Source organism: Typopeltis vanoorti, chromosome 20, assembly GCF_054136105.1.
Source record: "Typopeltis vanoorti isolate ZY-2024b chromosome 20, IOZ_Tvanoo_1.0, whole genome shotgun sequence".
Taxonomy (NCBI): Eukaryota; Metazoa; Arthropoda; class Arachnida; order Uropygi; family Thelyphonidae; genus Typopeltis; species Typopeltis vanoorti.
Window position 1 is genome coordinate 60,284,107 of NC_143568.1, and position 20,824 is coordinate 60,304,930.

Sequence of the window (20,824 nt, forward strand, 5' to 3'; positions counted from 1 at the left end):
ATGAGTGGCTTCTGAGTGGCTCAAGGTGGTGGGGAGAGAAACAAAGAACGTTCCATAAATGGTCATAAAGTCATACAGGATATCATAAACATTCATGCCTATAGTGGAATTGAAATCTGTTAGCTTGAAAATGGAAATGCCATTAGTCAAACATCAATCAAGCTCTGAAAACTTGGCTGCCAGTTTAAGTTTTTAGAGGGCATACTGCAAATTTTGATAAAACAGCACATCAAATTACATGGTTGTTCAAGAACACACTGACAAGCAGGAATAGGGAAGTTGTTGTTCCACTTTATAAGGCATTAATAAGACCACATCTGGACTACTGCACACAGATCTGATCACCTGGATTCCTTGGTGATGAAGATATGATGGAGAAGATCCAGAGGCAAGTGATAAAGATCACTGCAGGTCTGTGGAATATTTCCTATAAGGAAATATTGAAGATCTGTGAGCTCCAAACACTAGCTGACATTTGTAAGAGAGGAGATATGATAGAAGCATATAGTTATTAAAGGAGTTTCATAGAATTTCAAGTACAGTGTAGGAAGGGAGAAAATGAGGGTTCATCCCTGGAAATTGTGTAAGAGTGTGGTTAACAAGGGTGTCAGGACTAGATTTTTTGCTTGGAGTGGTGGCGAATTGGCAGAGGTGGTTGTGAGTGCTTTGTCTATGAATGAGTTTAAGAAGTATGATAGGTATTATGTGAAAAATGGTTGGTGTGTCAACTTTGGATCTCCCACGATGAGTCTTCTGACTCCATGGAAACACAGTTATAATAATAATAACTTCCACTGATGTTCCTTCCTGTTCTAGTTTATCATGTTTGCTTATGTTTCACATTTCCACTTGTTTCTTGTTTAATTCTTCTGGACTTTGATGTAGTTGTTGAATTATTTTATTTGTTTCTATTTTGATTAATTCTGATTTTACTCAGTTCTTTTGTTCGATACCTACTAATTTGTTGCTAACTTTCTCTCTCTCTCTCTCTCTTTTTTTTTCTTATTTTTTAAAAAGAGAAGAAATGTTACATGCACATTCCCATGATGGGTTCCACTTGTTAATTCTGCAAAATTATGTTAAGAGCAGGTATTATCTTTGTGTTTTGTACTACTACACATTCACATTTTGCAACTGTAGCATTTTATACAAACATCTGCATCTCTTTGTAGTTTGCAACAATAACATGGCATACTAAACCAATGATGTTTGGTATCACTATTCAAGCTTTCACTGAACATACCTGATAGTGAAAAAATAAATAAATTGCTTAATAGATTATCTGGAAGCCTCCATTCCAGTTTATAAATATGGGCGAAGTTTGCAGGCAACTGTCTTTAACAAGATGCTACATGGAAAGAGCAGGTAGGCAAAGCCTGCCTATTCTTTTAGTTTTTTTATTTTATATTTTTCAGGAAATCATTAAATACATTCTAATACTAAGAGATGAGTTAGGTCGGCTGAAATTACAGCCAAAGAAACTGAAGCTATGATATCACTGCATTATATCTGTTAATCGTGTGTTCTTTAGTTGGTTTGATTGTTCTGCAGTTTGTAGGATGAAAAACCCAAATTTCTTATGAAAAAAATCCTGCCATTTTCATATCTGGCTGGCTAACCCATTGTCTTTATAATCACAGTTCAAATCACACAACATCCTCAACTGCAGTAGGGAGTTACTGTCCCAAATACCAAGTAAAGATATATGAGGTCTGACACAGAAAAAATGAGATTGTGCCTTTATCTCTTTTTATTTAACAAATTGAGAAAATCAACTACGATCCCCTTCAAAATAGTTCCCTTCTGAGGTGACACACAGCTGCATACGCTGCTGCCAACATTCAAAGCAATTCTTCAGATCATTTTCTGAAAGGCTGTGGAGGATCTTCATCATTTTTGCTTTTATATCTTCTAACAAAAAATGGGTTCCTTTGAGCACTGACTTGATCTTTGAGAAGAGGCAGAAGTCGCAGAGAGCCAGGTCTGGCAAATAAGGTGGGTGCTCAAGCACAGTGATGTTGTGATTAGCTAAAAACTGCTTCACAGACAAAGCATTGTGGGCTGGTGCATTGTCTTGGTGCAAAATCCAACCATTTCTCCACAATTCTGGTCATTTCCTTCTCATGCATTCTTGCAGTTTTGTCAAAACTTCAAGGCAGATTTACTGTCTGGCCACTGGGAACCCACTCTGCCATTACAATACCCTGGATATTGAAAACAATGAACATGGCATTGAACTTCAAACGACTCATGGATGCTTTTTTTTGGTCTTGAAGATGTTGCTGAATTCCACTGCATTGATTGTCGCTTGATTTCTGGATCATACATAAATATCCAAGTTTGATCACAAGTAATTACCGCATTTAACAAATCTGGTTCATCCTTAATGCGTTGCAAAAGGTCCAAACACAGTTCCTTCTTTTTGTTTGTAGGACAACATTTCTGAAACCATTTTTGCACAAGCCTTTTTCACGTTCAATTCTTCCATTAAAATGTGTCAAGCACTTTCCCTGTCCAAATCAGATTTCTCAGCTGCAGCTCAAACACTCAACCTTCTGTCTTTTCAAATCACATCTTGTACTTTTTTATGTTGTCATCGGTAACTGCTCTGCGTGGGCGGCCTGAGCAATCATCATCTTTCGCACTTTCTCTGCCTTCTGAAAATCGTTTATGCCATTCAAAAATACTTGCACAAGACATGCAACTCTTCACCATAAGCCTCAGTCAATAATTGAAAAATTTCCATTTCACACCAAGTTTCACAAAAAACTTGATGTTTACTCTTGCACTCCAACATTTTCCAACCGAGGGTAAGAAAATGTCTATATTTGAACATGCGTCCACTCGTACTGAGTAAAGCAATGGAGTTGAGCCTTGTCTCGCGGTGACAGGTTAGAACATGCTCTATAACCATCACTTTGTCTCTCCCTTCCCACTTTCCATTCCCAAGCTATAGGGTTAGTCTCGTTTTTTTTGTGTCAGACCTCATATTTCAATATCATAGCATTCTGTGGAATAAAACATAATTTACTACATACACACAACATGAAACTCTACTGTTAAGACAATCAAAATTTCGATTTTGTGAAATATCCATAATTCGATACCACACTTAGTTTACTAGTATGACATACAGCTGCTAATCTGGTTAATGAATGATCACATTATTCAAGACAGAAATTTCTTTAATCCTTTAAAATTTAATCTCTCTCTCTCTCTCTCTATCTACATTAACTTTCTCTTAATTCTACTTTTGATATTTTGAAGATATTAAATGCATTCTTAAGGATTATGATACTCACAGGAGGTACTGCATATTTAGTTACTCCTTTTGGCCACTGAGATGTTAACAAAATGTCAATTCCTCTAGATCTTCCACCCTCTAGGAATGGCAACTGAAGGTATTCAACATCTTTGACAGTATAGTGACAACAATCTTTATTGCTGCCCTCTAGACCACTAAGATAAACAATACTTAATCCTGAAATACCAGTCAGAACACCCTTGCAACCTGTTAAAAAAATAATAAATAAAATAAGAATACAGTCTTATCACATTTGCTAATGTCAACATAATATATGTTTCTATAACGCATGTAAAGGCTGAGCATGAGTTACAGTATCTTCACAGCTCAGTAAACTGTCAAGATAAGATACTAATCACACCACTGAGTGGGCTCAGCAAACATCAAGCCTTAATTCATGATTCCTATAGGAGCATGTATAAGTGCAAGATTTCCAACCTATATAAATGTACTCAGTTTAGTTTCCAGTGGTACGTATGCTGTGCAATTTTATTCTACACGTACACTAATCAAAGCTTAGTATGGTTTCAACAATAAAAGACTGTTTGTCTATGTCAATGATTCTGAGATTCAAGTATCTAGGTTATGAACATTTAGCACACAAATTTGTTTTTAATATCAATTCTATACGTAAGAGGTAGAAGAACCTATAACATATCAGTATGGGATGAGGGTGAAGGTTGGGAAAGAAGAAATCTATTGACATTTTTCTTGAAGAATGGGAGATTGTGCTGTTGGAAACACTTTATAAGGAGGTCCATTTCTGATGAAGGAAAAGAGGTTCAGTATGTTTGTAGCTGGACTGAAAAGAAATGCTGGGAAGCTGCTGCTCTTGATTTAACAGGCACAACAGAAAGTGGAGGAATGATACAGAGCTAAAACAGGGAATCTGTGACATGGTGGTTGAAATGCAGTCTAATCACTTTTCTCTGAACAGTATCAAAATGTTTAGAGAGGTTTTGGTTGCATCATTCCAAACATATGAACAGTATTCTAAGGATGAGCAGATTTGGGATTTGTAGAGAGAGAGAGTTAGTAGCTGAATGGGTGAAAAGCAGTCTCTTGAAAAGAAGAAAATGTCAAGAGGAACAAGTGCATGTTTCTCCAAACCTTTCCATGGTCAATACTCAATGATGGTTAATGTAGGTTGAGAGATCAGATATAGATCTAGAGTGGCAGAATCCATGGTGGTCATCCATTAATTGATAGGTCTCTAGATAAATCATTGGAGAAGTTGACTGTTCATGAGTTTATTTTAAAGAGGACTGAGATGATGGTGATCAGTCAGTATTTGGACAAAAGTCCTTTATCTTATTTTTTTGGAACAGGTACGATACATGTTTGCTTTTATATAACAAGGTAAATGCCAACAATACCAGAAACTGCACTGTTTCTGGTATTCTAGGAAGCAAAAAAACTGCCTTGGTCATCTATGCAGAAAGTTGGAGGAGAAGGATGATATGAGTCAGCTTTATCTCTATGTACTATAACAGCTGTGCCATCCATCTGAATGTGAGTGAGTGAGCAAGAGAGAGGGGGGGGGGGTATTGGTGAGCAGAAGATGCATCCAATAGCCTTTGCTATAGATCGAAAGTGAATTATTTTGCTAGTGGTCCTGATGAAGTTAGATTTCAATTTGTTGATGCTTACTGTGTATTCACCGCATGCTTCAGCAGAGAGTAAACATGAAAAAGTTTTTTTTTTTGTTGTTTTTTTTTGCAAGCCAATTAGATATACTGAATTTTTTTTCTTCAAATGCTTAATATACCTTGGGTTAAACATGACTGGGAAGGTGGGTGAGACATCTGGATGGAATGGGAATGAAGGCCTTCACACCAGTGAGGAAAATTTCTGTGACTCACTCAGGGCAAATGTTTAGTTCAAAACAGTGGTCTGACTATGAAAAGGAAGAGTAGAAATTCCACCAGAAGTCATCTGACTTGATATCTTTGTAGTGCCAAAGGATACAAAGTTAGACAGGACTAGAGAGAGAGAGAGAGAGAGAGAGGATGCTCTGGGACAGAAGGCTGTACAAGATTGTAATCTGAGTTAATGAGTGGAGTTCTGCTTCCAGTTACTTCTAGAAGTAACTGGAAGGAGAACTGGTTAATAAAAGATCAAGGGTATTGGAAAAGTGAGAGGACTGTCAAGTGTTTGGTAGATGTACAATATCTGTTAGGTCACAGCTTATTGCAAATATTTTTGCATCTCATCTAGTTTGGTCAGCAGTGGCAGAAAAGAAAAGACATCTGGAAATGTAGGCATTAAGGTTGCCTAGGAATATGCCTTCACTATCTGGATAGGTGGATTAAGTCAAGCTTAATGGATAAGAAGATGAAAAGGTTAGAGTGGTTTTTGGTATTTGGAAAGCATTAAATATAACAGGTAAATGTAATCAAATAAAGCAAGAAAACCTAAGCTAGAGGAGGCCAAAAGTAAAGGATTCTAAATTTAGCATTCTCTGGCAAGCTATTTCTGATCTCACAGAGGCAGGTCACTATCCTTGTGGTGAAAGTGTGATTTAAACATTTAAGGTGGACTGTGGTTGTTGTAGCTGTAATTTGGATTTCTGTCAAAAACAATTATTTTTGACAGAATATAAATAACTTATGTTGGCATTTATATCCCACCAATGTTGGTAAAATGGATGTAAAAGTATTTATTTATTTTGAGTGATTTTGGCGTGTTTTGTATATTCCTGGTTGATGTGTTGTTTCTTTTAATTATAGGTCTATTTTAATTGCAGTGACACCACCACCACCACCGATTGTCATACATTTCTTGTTGATTAGGTAACAGACTAAGACAGATCAGGTCCATGTAGTGAGAGGAGAGGGATTTTTGGATATGCACAAAGAGAGAGAGAGAGAGAGAGAGAAACTATTCTCTTTCCATAATGTGTCCTCAATAGAGCTCCAACATACTATAATGTTCCTTATCCTCAATTCAACAGTTCCATTAACAGTAAAATTAGCTATTAGTCATATTAATTCCTACACATTAACTAATAGTTATTAATTCTTACCATACATTATGTAATGTGCTTATGTGTTCGGTGGATGACATAACATTTGTCATACTTATTCAAGTCTTCTTTCCAGTTTCAGATAATCTGCAGTATATTTATAATATGCAATGCAGAATTCTAAATTATAGTGGGTTATATATATATATATATATATATATATATATATATATTATTTAAATCTAGGTGATCAGTTTGCTTTACACCTATGTCCCACTCTGACATAATATCTATGAACAAGGACAAGGATGCAGCTTCACATGTTTGGCAGTAGTGTATTTACAATGGACTACTGCAGCTTAGAATTCACTCACTCAAACTAGCTTAAGACATTGTAACTCATACTGTAAATGTCTGCAGGTCAGCATGCTCCATTTTTGTAGCATCATACCCCTGCACTGCAACAACAAAACTGGAAGCTCACCTGTGAAAGCCTGCAAACTTATCACAATAGGATAAGAGTTTGCACATTCTGATTCCCATGTTCTCACAACCGAAATGGTATTTTTCTAACCACTTGGGGCCTCTAATAAGCTGGTTAGCAGCCTCATATGGGTGATGAAAATCATCCATCATCTAAAGATTTCCACAACATGCATGCCATAGCAGGAATCAAACCCAAAGTATGTTGCTTGGAGAACAGAGACACTATCCGCTCAGTCAACCAGGCAAACATGAGTTCACAAAATAATAAATGATCAAAAATTAAGAGGATTCACTAGATGTGAATGGCACAGTATATGACTACATGGAAAAGCAAGATTGCATCTTCCACTAGAAGTGGAATGCTTTATGGCATGCTTTGTAAAATAAAAAAAATAAAAAAGTATCAAGAACCACACATCTGTAAAGAGGTTTAAATTCATTTAAGCATCTTTACAAAATTTGTCTCTATGGGAAAATTTTCTTGTTAGTTGAAACATTAAGCTAACTTGTCAGAACAATATCCCATTGTACAGAGAATGAAGCTCTATTCATTGAAGTGTCATTCTCAGTAGAAAACTAGCAAGGCCATTAAGCCTAACCATGCCACAAAGTAGAAACCATCAAATGAAAATAACATTTCATTTCACAGTAAGAAAAAGAAGTATCAGCAAAGTGTAGCTACATATTTATTTTTTTATATTATTGGAAATAAACTATTTATACACATTTTCTGCAGATTGTATTGAATAGGCATCAAGTGATTGAGAAGCTTCGTCTCAACTGTGATACAAATAAACATATCTTGTCTGCCATGACTAAACTGTTTTTTACTGTTTCCGATATTCAGCAATAAGATTTGCTCTCTGTAGACTGGTAAAATTCGAAACATTTATGTTTATTTGGTTTTAAAATGATGATGGCTATTTAATATCCTCATTATATTTTAGCTTTCTATATTCTGATACACATGACAAATTAAAAGTTACTTATCACCTTTATACAACTCAAACTAGGCTACTGATATCAAGGAAGATTCAAAGTATAAAAACACTGATAGTACACTACTTACCAAGGTATGTTATATTATGACAAATTTCACATCCTTCTAATGTGGAGAAAAACTGCTTATGCTCAGGTTTGCATGGCCCAAGGATATACGTTGCAACTGGAACTTTAGAAAATGGATTTCATAATTAAAATATAAAGACACAGTAAGTAAAATAAAATAAAAATAACCACATAACATATATGATTAATATCTGAAACGAAATGAAATATGAATGGTTTAAAATAAGATTTGCCAATTAATCTAAGAAAAAAAAGGATACCTTTAGAAGTTCCATTTTTGTAGGACTCCCACTCCTGATTATCATCTCCAAAAAAACTGCCAGCACACAAAAGCATCTGCAAATAAAATAAAATAATAAATAAATCCCAAATCATAAAATATATGAAGTATAACAGAATTCATATGATTCCTGCTTTTACCTTAGTTTTCTCTGTTTTTTTTTTTTAATATTAATTCTTAGGCTTAGTAGTAATTTAAGTGGAGGAAGGGGAAGGAAAAAAAAAGCAGCATATCAAATTGCTTTAAGATTAACTGGTCTTCAAAAGGAAAAAGAAAAATATACCAAATTAATATATATTCCATACTAAATTTTATTGTTCTCAGAAGTTATTTTTATCTTTTCCAAGTTAGCTTTTAAAATATAGTGAATTAAATTCATTATACTCTAAAAAACAAATGCTAATAAAATAACATACACCAGATTTTTCTAGAGTAAAATAATGTTTTCTTCATTATTTTTTTTAATAAACAGTGATTTAAATTAAAAAAAAAAAGAATATATGTGATTGATGAGCATGTTGATATTTTTGACCAAAAACGAATGTAACAAATAACTGGGAGGTAACAATTAACAACACTGGTTTATAGATCATAATAGTTATTTAATTAAACCTACCAGTTTCATCTGGATTTGGAAGAGCAAACAAATATACATGTTGTACTACCATTTTTTATTTTGATTTAACCAATAAGAATACAATTTGGTTGGCTAAATCCCAAATTACCAGCCCATCCTCGTTCGTTCAGTATCCAAGTAGATACCCAACAGGGTGCACCACGAGAAGGTGAGGATTGGACATTAGGTCAGAAGCCCTGGTCGGTTCTCCGCATTCCTTTAAAGGCTATGTGGAGGTCTCCTCTCAGTTATACAGCTTTGACCCTTGCAACTGACACAATGAAAAAGGAAAAGTTGGTCCTTGTTGGGGATCTAAATAGCAGAGTAGGAAATGATTGTGAGACATACAAAAATATTTTGGGAAAATTTGGAGAAAAGAGCAAAGCTAATAATAATGGCAAATATCTGTTGGATTTCTGCTCAGGACATGGACTGGTTATTACTAACACCATGTTCCAACATAAAAATGTGCACAAATTCACATGGAGAGAAGAGGCTAGGAATAAGAAAAGTCTCACTGACTAAGTTATTGTTGATAATGATATTTTCTCCCTGGTGCAGGACACCAGAGTGTACAGAGGATTTGAAATTGGAAGTGATCACTATTTAGTCCTGAGCAGGATAAAATTGAATTTCATATTGAAAAGAATAACATGTAAGAAAGTTTTAAAGCGGATAAAAGTTGAGCAGCTCTCAGATGTGACCTGTAGACTAAAATACACAAAGATTATTGAAGAAAAAATGAAACAGTTTGAGAACAGCAACCAAACCTTGGAGATTCAGTGGCAAACCTTGAAGAAAACCCTGAGTGATTCAGCCAGAGAGACATGTGGTGAGGTTGTCTGCAAGGATAGAAAAATCAGAACTCCATGGTGGACACAGAAAGTTAAAGAGGCAGTGAAGGAAAAGAAGAAAGCATATCAAAAGTTTTCCTGGCAAATAAGTCAGCTTTTACTCTTACAGAATACAGAGACAAATGTAAGAAAGCTAAACAGTGTGTAAAACTAGCTAAACAAAAGTAATGGGAGGACTTTGGCAAGAATATAGAAAATAAACATCAAGAAGGTGGCAAAATATTCTGGAGGTTGTTGAAGAAGCTCAGAAATGGAGGAAAGAGTGCTGTAAAAGGAGTTAGAGATGATAAAGGTGACATGAAAACAGGAGAAAAAAGATATCCTTGAAGTATGGAGTAATTACTTTGAAAAACTGCTAAATGAAACAAGCAGTGATGACAGCACAGTGGTAAAAAACACTGACCACGCATGCAGTCAGGAATACTTGAAGAAAAAGCCTTCAAAGGCTTGAAATGTGGAGAGTCAGCAGGAGTAGATGATGTTTGACCAGAGATGCTGAAGTATGGTGGTATAAGAGTCTTACAGTGGCTGCACTGCATAGTTCAGAAAGCCTTCACAGAGGGACGAATTCCCGATGATTGGAGTAGAGCTCTCATAGTACCCATATATAAAAAGGGAAATAAAACTGAATGTGAGAATTACAGAGGTATTTCCCTACTGAGTGTTCCAGGATCTATGCAAGTATACTTGAGAAACAGTTGAGAAGACTTGTGGAAGAAAAGCTTGGTGAAGAACAAGCTGGTTTCAGGCCAAATAGAGGCTGTCAGGATCAGATCTTCACTTTACGACAAATAGTCGAGAAAACATGGGAATATAACAAAGATCTGTATTTAAGTTTTGTCGATTTGGAAAAGGCATATGACAAGGTGCCAAGAGAGAAGCTATTCAATACGCTACGGTTATATGGTGTAGTTTATTGGGGCAATATATCAAGCAATACTTAGTCTTTATTTCAGTTGTAAGTCAACAGTTAGAAATGAAATAAGTACAGGAAGATTGTTTAATGTTAAATCTGGTGTGAGACAAGGATGTACATTATCCCCCTCTGTTATTCATTATCTATATGGATCACATTATGAAGGAAAGTGATATTAAACATGATATGAAAATTGGAGATGTTAATGTCAGCTCTTTGCTTTATGCAGATAATGTTATACTTCTAAATAAATCTGCTACAAGTTTGCAAAATTCCCTGACTAAATTGAATAACTGTTGTAATAGATATGGTATGAAGTTCAGCAATAAAAAGACAAAGACAATGAAAACAGGAGGAATCATTGAAAATATCAACTGTCTTGTGAATGGAGAACCTGTGGAACAAGTAAAACATTTCAGCTACTTAGGCACAATTTTTACTGAAGATGGTAAACTAAATATAGCAATAGACAACAGAATCAGCAAAGCTGGTATGATGGGAAGTCAAATGAATAAATTCATATGGAATAAGAGAGAAATTAGTCAGAACACTAAATTAGCTATATACAAAACAGTGTTCAAACCAGTTTTAACTTATGGATCTGAGAGCTGGGTCAGAAGTAAAACACTTGACCAAAGACTAGAGACCGCAGATATGAGAATCCTAAGAAAGATTATAGGCATGAACAGATGGCACCAATGGCAATATCATATTAAAAATGAGGATATTAGAAAGGAACTTGACTTTGTCAGCATCCTGGAATGCGTTAGCAGAGTTAATCTCAGGTGGTAAGGTCACTTAAACAGAATGGGCGAAGAAAGATTAGCAAAACAAGTGTTCTCTGCAAGAATGGCAGCAAAATGACCCAGAGGAAGACCAAGATATAGGTGGATTGATACGGTACAAAGTGCCTTAGATGATAGAAATATAAGATCGATAATGTTGGAGTCTTGACAAGTAACAGACTGATTTGGAAAAAAATTGTAGATAAGAAGTTAGTAATGATGTAATTTTTTCATGTAGTACTATCATATCCTGTACACCAAATGAGGGAACATGGCAGGAATTTGATGATGAACAAAAATACAATAAATGGTAAATATGAATCATTATATAACTAAAAACTGAATATGTAGGAACCATGACACAAAAATAAAAGTAAAAACAGAAACACATGGAGCATGGAAGCTGGCATGGATTAGTCATCATTCAGCAGGTGTGCACGATAGTTTGCAGAAAAATCCAATTGTAGAAAGTCCAATGTGTTGAAAGATCTAATAGGTGACTTCCAAATGACACATAAAATTATTCCTTGGTTTCTGTTGAGAGTGCCTTGTGAGTGGATTACCATCGTAGCCTCTTTGATGTTGCAAGCACTGAAGTTGTCATCTATGTAAAGCATGGAGCTCTTGTCCCAATGGACATTCTAACTAGTCTGGATATTGCATCATCGTTCACAAATATTCCAGTGGACGAAGTTATGTCACCTACAGATAATCTGTTCCCTCAAGACATCCCTCAACTATTTAGACACTGTCTAAACTCAATTTTTTGATGGAATGGGAAAATCTACAAACAACTATCTGGCCTTGCAATGGAAAGGCCTCTATCTCCTCCACATGCTGACTTATTCATGAAAAACTTTGAAAAAGATATCTTGCTATCTACAAATCCTAAATCTTCACTTTGGTGGAGATATGTAGATGACATATTTATATTATGAAAACACAAGTTCTTTTAGAACTTGTGTTTTCATAATATAAATATGTCAATGAGTTACATGATTTTCTTTCATCTATTAACTCCTTCCACCATAAAATCAAATTCATTTTAGAACTTGAAAATAAAGGAAAATTATTTTTCCTGGATGTTCTAATTTCGAAAAAAGCAGAAGGAAGAATCTCTCTTAACATATACTGTAAGCCTACTCATACAGGTCATTATCTACATTTCTCTTCATTGCACCATATATTGCAAAAATTAGGTATTGTAAATACACGGGGTCCTCGAGTTACGTCGGAGATCCGTTCCTACAGACCGACATAAGGCGATTTTCGATGCAAGTCGGAATTACCATAGCTTAAGTTATTTACCTAACCTAAAACACCCTAAAGTCATACGTATATATCAAGAAACAGAATTAGGCCATAGGAAAATGAAAGGGAGAACATAATTACTGTATAGTACAGAAAAATTACAAAAATGAAACTGTAATAAAAAAACAAACATAAAAATGAGAACAATCCCCAAAATGACAAATGTAACTGTACATTCTGTACAGGTGATTAAAAAAAAAAAAAATGAAAACAATTCTTTACCTTTTATTATGTGGTTGGCTTGCACACTGGAAGGGGAGTTGCAAGGAGGGAGAGACTGACTTAATGGAAGGAGGAGGATGGAGAGGCAGGACAGGCTGCAGAAGGTGCAGGAGATATTGCAGGTGCAACTGAAGAAGATGGAGAGGCCAGGAGATGAACTGAAGAGACAGTTGAGGTACAGCACCTGCTGCAGGCCTCTCTACCTTCGTGAAAAAACGTTCCAGGCTAGTCTGGAATGATACCATCCTCTTCTCCTCGTATATCTCCCTATAACACTGCAGGCAATCCACAACCCCTCGGAAGACCTTTGTGTACCTAGTAGTGTTGGGATCCTCAGCCTCAAACTTGGCCAGCCCATCCTCAACCTTGGTGGTGAATCTCCTGGGTTCAGGGGTTGGAACTGTTTACTCCTCCTCAATCAGCTGCTTCTCTAACTGAATGAGGTCTTCTGCTGACAACGCCTCCCGGTGAGATGCCAGACGCTCTGTGACATCTTTGGCCTCCACTTCCAAATTCATCTGCTTCCCCAGGGAAACAACCTTCTTTGTGAGCCTCAACTGTCTCCTCATAGCCATGGAAATCATTCACAAACTGGGGACACAGTTTTTTCCATTGTCAGCTTCACTTCACTGTGCTCAATGTTTAAATGCTATACGATTTCCAAAAGTCTTTGAGGGTTAAGTTGCTGTCTTTTTCAGTTTCCCTGAAAGCCACAACAAATGTCATGCAGAGGTGGTAGGCCTTAAAGAAAGCAATAACACCCTGGTCCATAGTCTACAAAAGGGCTGTGGTGTTTGGTGAAAGGTAAACCACCTTAACATTAGGGTGAAAGTCATCCAAGTGGGCAGGGTGACCAGGGGCAATGTCTAGCACTAACAATGCCTTAAAGGGCAGACCCTTGGCTGTACAGTACCTCTGAACATCTGGCACAAAATGGTTGGTAAACCAGTCCTCAAAGATTTGAAGTGTCACCCATGCCTTCTTATTGGACCTCCAGATGACAGGCAGTTGACCCTTCCAAATGTCCTTGGATTTTCAGCCTAATAGACCAACAAGGGCTTCAGTTTTAAGTCGGCAGCAGCATTAGCTCCAAGAAGCAAAGTTAGTCTCTCCTTGATAGTTAAGGAGATATCACCAATAAAGCTAGTTAGTTACTAGCTTTATTGGTGATATAGGTATGATTAGGCATATGTTTCCAAAATAGGCCTGTCTCGTCCACATTAAACACTTGTTGAGCACTGTAGGTCCCCTCCCTTATTATCTCAGCCAACCCCTCAGGAAACTCACCAGCTGCTTTATCATCACCACTAGCAGCTTCACCTTGCACCTTAAAGTTATGTAAATTGCCCAGAGCTTTAAACCGCATAAACCAACCTTTACTAGCATTAAACTCTTCACCTGCACTCGTTTTCCCCATTTCACTTTTCAATGCCTCAAACAATATTTTCGCCTTTTCTTGAATTAATATGAGGCTAATTGGGATACAGCATTGATGCTGGTCTTCCAGCCAAAGAACAAGAAGCCCTTCCATCTCAATCATGAGCCTACTACATTTTTTCATAATCACAGTCGATTTCATGGGCGCCAATCCTTTCACGTGTTCAAGGATGCGAACTTTATCCTTGATAACAGTCCCAACTGTGGTACGACTTAAGTTCAACGTGCAGCCGATGTTCGTTGGCGTTTCTTTCTTTTTTGCCCTTTTAATAATGTCTAATTTCACTTCTAATGTAATGGCTTTCCTTTTCTTCGACACACTGCCATCAGAAGAGTCTGCCTTACGTTGGAGCCATATTGAAGGGTAAAAAGTAAGGGTAAAACTGTGGCCCTGAGGAAAAATAACATCGGCAGGATGGAAGTAGCAGAGATGAGAATGCTTAGGTGGATGTGCGGTGTGACCAGAAAGGATCATCTGAGAAATGACTATGTGAGGGGAACAGTGAAAGTTATGAACTTAGGAGCGAAGATACAGGAGGCAAGGTTGAGATGGTTTGGTCATGTAATGAGGAGGGAGGAAGAATATGTGGGAAGAAGGGTCATGAAGATGGATGTGCAAAGAAGGAGGAAGCGTGGGCGGCCAAAGAAGAGATGGAGGGAGCTGGTAGAAGAGGACTTGAGGATGAAGAACTTGGATGTGGTGACATCCCAAGACAGGAGGATGTGGAGGAGACTCATCATCAACAGTGACCCCACTTAAGTGGGAGAAGCTGCAGAAGAAGAAGAAGATTGAAGAGTAAAAAGTCACAAAAAACCACAAACACAAAAGTGAGAGAGCAGATGTAAACAAAGCACGCGGTACCCAAAGAGTGTATGCTGGGACCCAAGTGACGGCACCTCTCCCAAACAAATGCCGCGTAACAGCGTATTCTTCTGCCGCGCTCACAAACAAGTTCACCCGTGACATTTGAATTTTACGGCGCGCTGCTTCAAGTCGAAATTTATTTTTTAAATTATTTATGGGATTACCACCATAATGTCGAAACGACGCATGTCGAGGACGACGTAGGTTGAGGACCCCCTGTATGCTGAAAAAGAGGACAGTCTCTATTATAAGAGATGAAGAAACACTAAAAGAAGAATTGCATTCTCTCCTCCAACTATTGGTCAGTAATGGATATTCTAAAAAAATACTACAAAGAATACTATTCTCTACTCCCTCTCCACAACAGATCCATGACATTCACTACAGAGCCTCAGTTTCCATCCCTTATACTGGCAATCTTTCTCTAAAAATTATTATTCTCCAGAGACAGAGAATGGCATTTGAAATAAGTACGGATATTGAGGTTTGGGTTGGAAAGTTTTTGAACAGTATAGGGACATTTTTATTCTAGTCTTCGTAAACAACGGACATAGTTAAAAATTATCTATTCCTGAATAAAAATGAATACTTCTGTGTATTATAAGAAGTTGCTGATCTACAACAAAACACTACATTTGTGAGATATCTGTTATTGGTAAGACAGAAGAGCCGCTGACACTTTAAAAAAAAAAAAAAAAGATTCCTAAAAGCGTGGATAATTTCAATAATGATCGGATATTATGTATGCTATTATTGCATAAGTTACTCTAAAGTTTTATTCATAAATATGTTTTGTAATGGGTTGGGTTACAGCACAGAAACTTAAGCTTGCAAAAAAAGAAGTCATATTCTATAAACAGTCACTATATCTAATGCGTCCGTGCAGTTAGCCTAATGGCTATGTGCTTCGCAACCATATGCCTGGGGAAGGAGTATCCTAGGCTTGATTCCTGTCAAAGACGTGAGGAGCTTAATGATCTTCCTCAGCCATAGCCAAGTTAGCCAGTCTTGGGTGTGGACATCAGGGTCTTTTCCACCAGTTTATCTGGAGTTTTTCATCCCACAAGCAGGCAAACTGGCCCTGTGAGTGCACAGGCTACAGTCATAGGATATAATACGGCAAGGAAGGCAATGGAAAACCACCTTGCTCATAATCATTTCCCTAGTATGGTAGCATATAGCTACCACCACCAGCCATATGACTGAGGGAATACAATAGAAATATCTAATGCAGTAATCTACCATTTATTTGACCTTTCAATTGTCAGAATGATGAGTTCTGATAACTGAAGTACAATTACATGGTGCTCTATCAGAAGTTGGTTGATATGCAAGGGTCAGTTAACTGAAGGGTTGATGTTTTGAAGGCGATAAATGACAGATTACTACTGAAACAGAACAGAATAACGTGCATTTTGAATATACTGAATATATGAATTATTATAATATGCTATTTTATCAATGCTGAAAACAAGCTTACCTCAAAAGGCCCACTTTTTTTATTAACAGCTGCAACACGATTAAATAACGTGTGAAACTTGCCTTCCACATCTCCACTAACGAGACTGCAGGGAAAGAAAATGTAAAGAATTCAGTATTGCTGTTCACAGTCATGTATGCACATGAATATGTGCATATGCACACCAGCCACTTTTTTACCTAATTAAACTGTCTCACATAATGTACATAAAGTAAACTCAAGAGCAGCAGAACAAAAATAAATATAAAAATTAAAAATCTTTCAGCCAAAGTGATTCCATAGCACAACTGGAAGAATAAAAGGGCAGTAGCCCTTCAACTGGAAAAGACCCAAGTTCGATTCTTATCGTAACAAGAGGAAGGAATCTTTATATGGGCTTTTTCCAGTGAAGGTGAGTTAGCTAATCTCATATAGAGGTAGCAGAATTTTCTTCTCCTGGAAACTCAAGTTTTCCATCCTGCATACAGACAAAGCTGACATGAGAGCACACACAATTTCCAGACAAAAATAAAATATAATACTTTTAGTGGTGGCAGCTGGTAGATGGTGTTGTTTGTTGATGACAGTAGTGTAGTGGTGATGGTGAGCTGTTTGTAGTTGGAGGATTAAGCAAGTAACAGGGGAGAGAGAGGTGTGTGTGTGTAGTGGAGTAGAGTGCCCTCCTGTGATGAACCCTTGGAAGCATTAGATAATAATAAGAGTAATAAGAATCTTCTGCATCTGGATTTTTGTTCATGCCATTTTTGCCTCAGACTCATTTTGCTTATCTTTTGTCTTCCATTCTCTTTAAGTACAAATAGCATGCTATTTAATAAGCATATTAAATAAGCATATATAAAACAGGGAGAGATGGACATTAACATCTTAGATCAGCTCTGCTTGCACATTCTAATATGAATAATGACAACAAAAGGGATAAGAAATATTATTTATTTAAGGCCATATATTTCAGTCTGAATATCACAAGCCATCATCAGTGGTGCAAATAGTTAATGATGGCCTTAAATAAATAGTATTACTTGTCCCTTGTGTTTTTCATGTTAATCTGAAGAAACCTCTCATGGCACAAGCATCACTTAATGAATAATGACAACGTTATTATTCGATTTTTTTTTTTTTTTTTATTTTTTTTTTAAATATGGTTCCATCCCTGGTATAATCTATGCACTTCCTGTTCCCCAGCCCTCATTTTCCTCAGAATTTTGTATATTACAATCTCTAATCTTTGATAAGCTACTTTATTTCTTACCCAACTCTAAAATACATATGCTAAAACTGGTTCCAACCTTCTCTTGAACACTGCTGGCTTGATTATTTCTTGTTCTCTATATAAATTTATTTAACTGTCTTCCCACCCTTACTTTTTCTATTGCCTTTTTCCATATTTTATTATTATTATTATTACTTAGCACCTCCAGGGAGTCCAAAGACTCATCGAGGGAGGGCACCTACTCCATAACTCTCCACCAACTACAACTAACCACAACTACATCAACGATAGCTACCACTAGTATTTCCACAGACAATTACAAATATTCATGCCCACAGCAGGATTCGAACCTGCAGCCTTTCGGCTGGAGAGCGGATACGCTAACTACTCGGCCAACCAGGCTGGGTTTGGCATTTAATTGGCATTTTAACTAAAAAAAAAAAAAAAATTGCATTTAAATAACAATTAACAGCACCTGAGGAGTGGCTGCTGTTAACTCTAGGTTTTAGTCATCTTATCAGTGCTTTTCATACTGATAAAATGATTTTTCACAGCAATTCTTTAATTTGGCTAAACACTCTTCAAAGGTGACAGCCAATTCATTAAAGACATTTTTGAAAATTATGGAGACAACTACCGTGTTTGAATAAAAACTTTAGTTTAATATAACTAAAATCTACATTCGACGTTTCGACCTTTATGTCAAGGTCATCTTCTGGAGCATACAACTATACACAGAAAACAAGCTACACTACAATCAAACTGGTTTGTTAAAGACACTGACCAACCACTACAACAATTGTTGGCCTGACCTCTGCTGAAAAAAAAAAAAAAAATTATACATCAACACTAGAGTCCTATTATTATTGTTATCTGTTGGGTGTACAAATACACTGGGCACAACAACAACAAGTATCTATCTATATACATATATTAACATCATGTACAACATTCCAGCCAGTTGGTATGGAGTGGTTTCTAATACTAGCTGATGATTGGCTAAAGTTCTGACTAGTGCTGGATCTTATATATTAGGTAGGCTGAATATGTGCCATCCAGATCCCTGGAATTTTCATGCCATTTTTGTTGTTGAAATTTGGGTGGTTTATCAGGATTTCGCAGGCTTCCTTAAATTTCCTTTTGTACCAGGTTTTTGTGCGGTGTAAAGAGCAGATGCTTTTCCAGTTGATTTGGTGTAAGGTGTTGAGTGCGTGGTCTGAGAGGTCTGCTTCACCATAATGGTTATATTTAATGTGTCTAATGTGTTCTTTCTTGCGTATAGGGATTGTCCGTCCTGTTTCACCAATATATGGTAAGTTACAGGTGCAGCGGATCCTTAGAGGAGTTGAATATGGTTTTAAGTTTAGTGGGTAGTTTAAAGGTGGCATTGAGGTTATAATGTTGTAGGATTCCGTAGATTTTTTCCAATAACCCTTTAATGTATGGGATGGCTATGGTTTTACTGTAATCTAGATTCGTTTTTGTTATAGTTTTATGAAGTATTTTATTAATGGTATTTTTGTTATAGCCATTATTTATGAATGTGTCGCTGATGATTTTTAGTTCTTGTTTCAGGGCTTGCTGGTTAGAGCAAATTGTTGTAGCTCTGTTTTTAAGGGTGTTAATGAGTCCATATTTTTGTGATGAGGTGGTGGTATGAACGGGAGCGAATTTTGGTTTTCGATTTCGATGGTAAATTGGTATGCGTTCGTGTTGTTTGTTCAGGTGGCGAAGGAATGTGTTTAGCATTTGTCACCCGTGCGGCCAGATTGTGAACACGTTGTCAACGTATCTAAGCCAGACAGTCAGTGTCTTAGCGTAGCGGAATCAAGAGCCTTTTGCTCAAAAGTTTCCATGTAAAAGTTAGCGATTGGGGGGGGGGGGGATAGTGGTGAGCCCATGGCTGTACCTTTCTTTTGTAGGTAGACTTTGTTTTGCCACAGGAAGTAACCAGACTGCAGTACGTGGGCAAAGAGGGCCATAATGTCAGCGGAAATTTGTTCTGTAGTAGGAGAATTGTGTCATTGACGGAGACAAGTGAAACTGACTAATAAGTCGTCATTGTCGAGTGTTACGTTTTTAATTTGGCTTATAAAGTGTTGTGTATTTTTTATGTAGGAGGGGGAATGACCTACCAACTCCTTGAGTGTGGCCGCTAATTTCTTGGCTAAGTAGTAACTGGGACTGTCTATTCCCTCCACGATTGGTCGAAGGGGCACATTTTGTTTGTGTATTTTCGGGACCCCATATATTCTGGGGGGGGGGGCATAGTGGGTTTGAGTTTTTTAACTGTGTCTGGTGGCCAAGAAGTGACGGATTTGAGTAGTTTCTCTGTTTTATCCTTTATCCTTTTTGTTGGGTTATCTTCTTCTACAGCTTCTCCCACTTAAGTGGGGTCACTGTTTGTTATGAGTCTCCTCCACACCTTCCTGTCTTGGGCTGTCACCACATCCAAGTTCTTCATCTTCAAGTCCTCTTCTACCAGCTCCCTCCATCTCTTCTTTGGCCGCCCACGCTTCCGCCTTCCTTGCACATCCATCTGCATGATCCTTCTTCCCACATATTCGTCCTCCCTCCTCATCACATGACCAAACCATCTCAACCTTGCCTCCTGTATTTTCGCTCCTAAGTTCGTAACTTTCACTGTTCCCCTGACATAGTCATTTCTCAGATGATCCTTTCTGGTCACACCGCACATCCACCTAAGCATTCTCATCTCTGCTACTTCCATCCTGCCGATGTTATTTTTCCTCAGGGCCACAGTTTCTATAACATATGTCATAGCTGGCCTCACTACTGTCCTATAAATTTTGCCTTTCAGATTGATTGGCACCCTTTTATCGCATAACACTCCAGCCAGCTCCTTCCAGTTCCTCCAACCCGCTTGTATCCTGCATCCCACTTCCTTCTCAGCTCCTCCATCTTCTTCCACTGTTGAACCTAAGTATCTAAAGTCTCTCACCTTCCTGATGACATTTCCTTCCAGCTCCAGATCTGTCTCCTGGCCACCGCCCACTGCGCAACA

The 20,824-nt window shown here is 37.3% G+C and overlaps 1 protein-coding gene across 2 annotated transcripts in view; it reads right to left on the bottom strand.

Moving 5' to 3' along the window:
* Positions 1-20,824, bottom strand: part of LOC150095475 (pre-mRNA splicing factor cwf19l1) — a 161,616-nt gene that overhangs the window by 114,530 nt on the left and 26,262 nt on the right. For both annotated transcript variants that reach the window (XM_090409920.1, XM_090409921.1), the window contains exons 2-5: positions 16,590-16,674; positions 8,084-8,159; positions 7,825-7,926; positions 3,303-3,511 (exon numbers count right to left, since the gene is read on the bottom strand). In XM_090409920.1, the coding sequence (XP_090266046.1) occupies positions 3,303-3,511; positions 7,825-7,926; positions 8,084-8,159; positions 16,590-16,674 (472 nt within the window). The remainder of the gene's footprint in view (positions 1-3,302; positions 3,512-7,824; positions 7,927-8,083; positions 8,160-16,589; positions 16,675-20,824) is intronic.